Source organism: Leptodactylus fuscus, chromosome 7, assembly GCF_031893055.1.
Source record: "Leptodactylus fuscus isolate aLepFus1 chromosome 7, aLepFus1.hap2, whole genome shotgun sequence".
NCBI lineage: Eukaryota > Metazoa > Chordata > Amphibia > Anura > Leptodactylidae > Leptodactylus > Leptodactylus fuscus.
In genome coordinates, this window is record NC_134271.1 from 30,425,575 (window position 1) to 30,432,180 (window position 6,606).

General features: G+C 42.4%; 1 protein-coding gene across 1 annotated transcript; it reads left to right on the forward strand.

Moving 5' to 3' along the window:
* Nucleotides 1-2,214: 2,214 nt before the first annotated feature.
* Nucleotides 2,215-6,387, forward strand: LRRN4CL (LRRN4 C-terminal like). The gene is made up of 2 exons (XM_075280535.1): nucleotides 2,215-2,445; nucleotides 5,321-6,387. Exon 2 carries the CDS (start codon nucleotides 5,321-5,323, stop codon nucleotides 6,158-6,160), a length of 840 nt encoding a protein of 279 aa, XP_075136636.1. The 5' UTR covers nucleotides 2,215-2,445; the 3' UTR covers nucleotides 6,161-6,387.
* Nucleotides 6,388-6,606: the final 219 nt, after the last annotated feature.

The following is a 6,606-nucleotide window of genomic DNA, read 5'->3' on the forward strand; positions in this document are numbered from 1 at the left end:
TTAAAAATAGGTTCCTTGCTGGTGCCACACTCCTTATACGTCACCGTCCAAACTTTTACGTGTTCCATCTGGAGTTTTTGAGTTTGCTTCAGTTCATGTGCCAAATCTGCCTGGAAATGACAAATTGTGAGGTGTAGCAACAGGCAAGTGCTTAGTGAGAGTTATTACTGATGTATAATATTTACTTAGCAAGTGGCGACATATCCCGGGTATTCTGGGCACTAGTGCAAGGCTGTACCTGGCACCCACCTAATCTCCAGTGATGTCACATGCCACTATATACAATGTTCACATGCTATATAGATTCCATGTATATACTGAGGGACAATGCTCTCTATGTCACAATTACATTAGGATATATTCAGGCAGTCACTAGACCACATTTCTACAATCCTGCCTTCTTAGAGTGAATTCACACATTACATCCTTGTTCAGGAATTTTGGTTGCACCAAGAATCCAAATCAAAGTCCAATATAATGTTAGTGAAGGGGATTGTGGGAAAGCCATCTCGCCCACTTTATAACAATATCTTAAATTCAGCAGTGTGCCCCTCTGAAATGTGCAGTAAAAGTCTCACAGTGCGGTTTATGTACATGTTTAGTATACATCATGGTGGGGCCTTCCTCTGTGTGTCATAGTAGGGGTAATCAGGACTCTCACACACTCTCCTAGGAGTCCTGTGAGATTCACTTTTTGGATAGAGGAGAGAAGCTGAACTGTGTGATATATGGCGTTATCTGATTTGGAGCAAAATTTCTATCATATAACCATGTTAGAGATGAGAGTACTAGCATGCACCTATATGAATGAATGGACGCAGCCGGCACGCAGGGGGTTAAGTGGCCGGCCACTGGCAAGGCCGCTTCCATTCATTCCTATGGGTGCGTGCTAATCGAAACGGTCGTTTCGAATAGTATTCCTTCATCTCTAAACCATATATATCACAGAGCTCAGCTTCTCTCCTCTATCCTATAACCCTATATATCACAGAGCTCAGCTTCTCTCCCTCTATCCTATAACCCTATATAGCACAGAGCTCAGCTTCTCTCCTCTATCCTATAACCCTATATATCACAGAGCTCAGCGTTTCTCCCTCTATCCTATAACCCTATATATCAGAGCTCAGCTTCTCTCCTATCCTATAACCCTATATATCAGAGCTCAGCTTCTCTCCTATCCTATAACCCTATATATCAGAGCTCAGCTTCTCTCCTATCCTATAACCCTATATATCAGAGCTCAGCTTCTCTCCTATCATATAACCCTATATATCACAGAGCTCAGCTTCTGTCCCTCTATCCTATAACCCTATATAGCACAGAGCTCAGCTTCTCTCCTCTATCCTATAACCCTATATATCACAGAGCTCAGCTTCTCTCCTCTATCATATAACCCTATTGTATATATCAGAGCTCAGCTTCTCTCCTCTATCATATAACCCTATTGTATATATCACAGAGCTCAGCTTCTCTCCTCTATCATATATCCCTATATATCACAGAGCTCAGCTTCTCTCCCTCTATCATATATCCCTATATATCACAGAGCTCAGCCTCTCCCTCTATCATATAACACTATATATCACAGAGCTCAGCTTCTCTCCTCTATCATATAACCCTATATATCACAGATCTCAGCTTCTTTCCTCTATCATATAACCCTATATATCACAGAGCTCAGCTTCTCTCCTATCATATAACCCTATATATCACAGAGCTCAGCTTCTTTCTCATATCCTATTTTCTGACAGTAAAGCAGAAATCACCTGACAAATTCTCTTTTATTTCATGGTGACCCTTTCGTACCTTTCCCATATGTCTATACTCATACAGCCATAATACATCATATTGCAAATCCTCTCTCAGACTTCACCATGTTAGATCCATATATGATAGATCTGTAGCCAGGACAAGTACGGACATATCATGGCTTTGTCATTTCACCCATCTCCGCCCCTCCTATTTCACTAAAATTGTAATAGTGCCAGGAGGGGGCCCTATTCTGACTTTAGCCATAGGTGCCCCCTTTCCACCTCTATAGCAGGAGCTCTTTGCATGTTAACCCTTGAAAGATGTGCTATGTGATAAATGTCAACCTACATATAAACATCCTGAGAGAATTACTGGTATCCTAAGGGAAGGAACAGCCGAGAACCCGCCCTGAACATTCTGTAAGATCACATTACTGTATATGCACATTAGGATGGTGCTATAGGTTGCCTGCGGATTTAACCAATTTGTTCCCTTTTCCACTATTGTCACGTTCTTCTCATTCACCTTCCAGTCACTCTCCACTCCCTCATTCTCAGCCTGTGATTCAGCCATCAGGAATGACATCACGAGTAGTGTGAATATAAAGGCACATACAAGATATCTTCAGGAGACTGGCAGCTGGAAAATACAAGGATCAAAATCCAACCAGGAGGAGCTGAGCTGTTCTGTAAGGTAAGTTAGAAGTCGACAACTCTCATAAAACAAAATCATGGAAAGTTTCATGGTCTAGGAGTGAACGGAAGTATTTATATAGAGAGAGTGAACCTACAACTCCCAGCATGTTCTAGTATCCTGAGGATAGGAGTTATAGTTCCACAATGGCTTTTCTGAATTAAGTAGTGTCATTATTGGATAAGCATGAGTTAATGGCGCCTGCTACTGCTGCCATGCATAGTGGAGGATGTAGTGCAACAACATCAGGTGTTCGCTAGGTTGTGTGTTCACACTGTGCTATTTTTTTTTTTTCCATCAATAACCGCATACTTTTTTTTATTACAAGGTTCCCCTTTCATGGCCAATACAATGCAGGTTCAATGCGTAGTAGTGTGTGCTAGGTTCACACTAGCATTTGGGTTTCCGTTCCCCAAGCAGACCTAAAAAACTGAAACCCTATCCACTTAAAAAGTGGTTACCTGTGATAACCCACGGACCCCCTAGACCAGGGGTCAGCAACCTTCAGCTCTCCAGTTGCTGTGAAACTACAACCCCCAACATGCTCCATTCACTTACATTGGAGTTCCAAGAACAGCAGAGCAAGTATGCATGCTGGGAGTTGTAGTTCTACAACAGCGGAAGTGCCGAAGGTTGTCTACCCCTGCCCTAGACTATAATGGGGTCCGTCAAGATTTCTACCGATGTTATATTGAAATCGGTTGAGGGAAAAATCTTGCTTGCGGAATGGGTGAAAGTGCCGCCAAATGCTAATGTGATTGTGAGCGTCATTACTGAGATTAAAAACAGCAATGTGTGAATTCAGTCATATAGACAATCCATGCGTTACGTACTGTTTAGCTAGTAAAGCCAATGGGTGCTTTGTACTAAGCAGTATGGCTGGGTAACTAATGCTAGGGCCGCATGACATCACAGTGTTGGTTACTGCCATACTTGTCATGATAGTGAATGTGATCATTTTCTGAAATGAAAGCCACTGTGACACAACTCAGCAGAAATCCAAATCCACAGGACTTCTGCATGACCACATCCTTAGTTTTGCCTGGCAGTGGAACAATTGTAATCTTAATACTGAATGGCAACAAGTCACCACTAATAGAAAACATGTGATACTGTAATAGTACTAGATCAGATATAGCAGAGTTGGATTTGTGACTCAACCATTTGGTGTTCGATTGTTGGTACATTACAATGCCCTAAATACACACACAGTGCTGGGTAAACCTGAACACAGCACATCCCGATATCACAATGACAAACTCCGCTCTGCTATGTCTGTAATTGAATTCCTCCAGGAAAAGTTTGGTTAATTTTTAAGCTGACACAACAAGAAGTACCTGCGGTTTGTCATGACATGTTACCGCCTGACCTGACTGTTAACAAAAGAGTATGGGCATAAATCTTCATCCTATAGACACTTGCCAACAAACGTAAGAACGTTTCAATACCGTTCCAAGAAATTGTTCCTCCTTCACCTGTACATGTGCGGCAAGTCTGAACGACTGTCATATCCAATTTGGGCTAAAATCTATATAGCAGAATGATCACTCAGTGGTTCAACCATCAACTATATACCTGTCACATAAAAATGCTGTCCTATCTGCAGGTGGAATGTTATAGAGCAGGAGGAGATGAGCAGATTGATATATAGGGTTGGAGGAAACGTGTAGAACTTGTCATTTAACCATTGAACTCTCTGCCCTTTCTATTGTGAGAATCCTCATGGGCGGTCCTATCAAGGATTGACAGCCTCTTCTCTATGACTACATAGCTGTCAACTACTGATAGGACCGCCCCCGAGGATTCTCATCATAGAACGAGAGTTCAATTAAGTTCTACTGAATTCTTTAATTTCCTATTGGTTGTCAGTTGTAAATCTTATTACTTAAAAGGGTTATCCAGGGAATAATAAAGCTTATGGGTGCATTCACTAAAGGGGTTGTCCAATGAAGTCTGCAAGACCTTTCTCAAGCTCCACATTCAACCTGTGGGACTGGTAGTTGTCTGCGCTCTTATTCCCTTTAATGGGAGCACTGGACATAGCTGAGTGTTGTAGTTCACCTACAGCAACCACACAGTTCTGGCCACCCAGTTATAGTCTGCAAAGGTCATAGCAAAAGGAGACCTGCTTATAGATTAGTAATAAAGCTTATCCAGTCAAGGAGATGCACTGATGGAACGCACTGGCAAGTTTTATTATTCCCTGGATAGTCCCTTTAAATTCCCTTGTTACTGCAGTTTTGCGCCAGCGAATGGAGCTATTCCAAATATAGGAAAGAAAAGTGATCGCTGCATGTAAGGAAATGAAACATGCCAAAGATAATGATTCCCAGGTCCTGCATGGAATATGTATATATAATCTGAAGGCAACCTGTCATCCGGGAAATGCTCTGCAATTTATGGGCAGGATGTTACAGAGCAGGTGGAACACAGTAGATACACATATATAACTTTGTCTGAAAAGTGCAAATATTACTTTTCATTTATTCATTAAGATATCCACTCCATTCTGGGCTTAGGAGTCCGGTGGGAGGTCCTAATCAGTGATGGACAGCCTTCCTATTATAACCTATAGCTCAGTCAGTGAGTAGGACCGCCCACTGGACTCCTAAACCCAGAACCAGCAAGGATATAAATGAATAAATGACAAGTTATACTGAATCATCTCCATAAAAGCCATATATCATCTTCTCAGATCCTCCTGCTCTTTAACATGTTGTCTACGGATTAGACAGTGCGTACAATGTGACTATTCTCTTTAACAAAACTGCGAAATAAGTATGTGCCGTGTAAAATAATGCAAATAACATTTCCTTCTATTTCTTGCTGCTTTTATTTCACCTCTTTCCTCTCTTCCTGTTATCCCTGCCTTTAGATGGCGCCCCCTCTCTTGTTGCTCCTTCTGCTTTCCTTAGTTTTTACAGCAGGCTCAGTACAAGATGGCGTCAACTCCAGCTCTTCCACCACTGCCGCCCCCTACTCGGACATAAACCAAACATCCGTGACCAAACAGAAGCACCAAAGCACTCGAGACCGGATTGAGTTCATCATGGGAGGCTCAGAGGAGGAGTACGATTATGAAGATGAATCGACATCCGTTGCTTATACCTCACCTGTCGCTAGAGTTTCCTGCCATTATGATAGGTGCGAGCATCTAGCGCACCCCTGCGAGGAGATTCAGAGGCGTGCAGGTGGTCATTGTCTTTGCCCAGGAATTGATGGTCCAAATGTTAAACCAGACTCTCCACCTATTAAAGAGGTCCTCCTTGGTGAAACGCAAATGACTATAAACTGGTGTTCCCCTTCATCGACAGTACGTGGTTATAGGGTATTATATGGAAAGTCAGGGGGGTTATTTGAAGAAGGACCACAGCTAAACGCCACTTTCCGCTCATATACCATTGACCGTCTTCATCCTGGTTCTTCCTATACGGTGTGTGTGGTGGCAATTAATGAGGCAGGAGAAAGTCGGGTAGAGGAAGAAGAGGACAGGCCAGTGGGCAGTGTACCAGGTCCCTGCAGGACCGTCCATACCAGCATGCAGACACTATATATAGGGATTGGGATCGGGCTGGCGGCCGTAGCAGGATTGCTCATTATTGTCGGATACTTTGTTTGGGCGAGTAAGAAAAACAAGACCAAAAGGGAAGCCAAAGTGGACGAAAGGGGCATATCGAACTACACCTATAAAGCAGGGAGTGTAGACCAGTTGTAAAAATAGAAGAGTCAAACTAAAAAGTATCCGTCACCTCGCCAGGAATGGAAGCTTCATAGGAAATAGACATATAGTAACATAGGAGAGAAGGTTGGAAGAAGACGCAGGTCCATCAGGCCAACACGTAACTGGTGATCCAGAGGAAGGCACAAACCCCATGTAAGGGGGAAAAAAATCCCGGTCCCAAATACGGCAATCCGTATATAATATAACATGACAGGAGAGAGCGAGGTTTATGTTACTGAATGTAATACCTGTTTGTAAGGAAATGTATATGTTGTGGTATTTATTCTAATAAAATATATTTTTATATGATACATTACAACATTTGACTCACATTGGGACGACCAAGCAGAAAATATCACATATCTAACCAAGAATGATATAGAAGGTATTACCGGAGAATGTAAACAATGGTGTTATATGGCGACCATTGGCCAATGATC

Excerpts from the sequence above, each read along its gene's own strand:
- LRRN4CL (XM_075280535.1), top strand. The coding sequence starts at position 5,321 with ATGGCGCCCCCTCTCTTGTTGCTCCTTCTGCTTTCCTTAGTTTTTACA.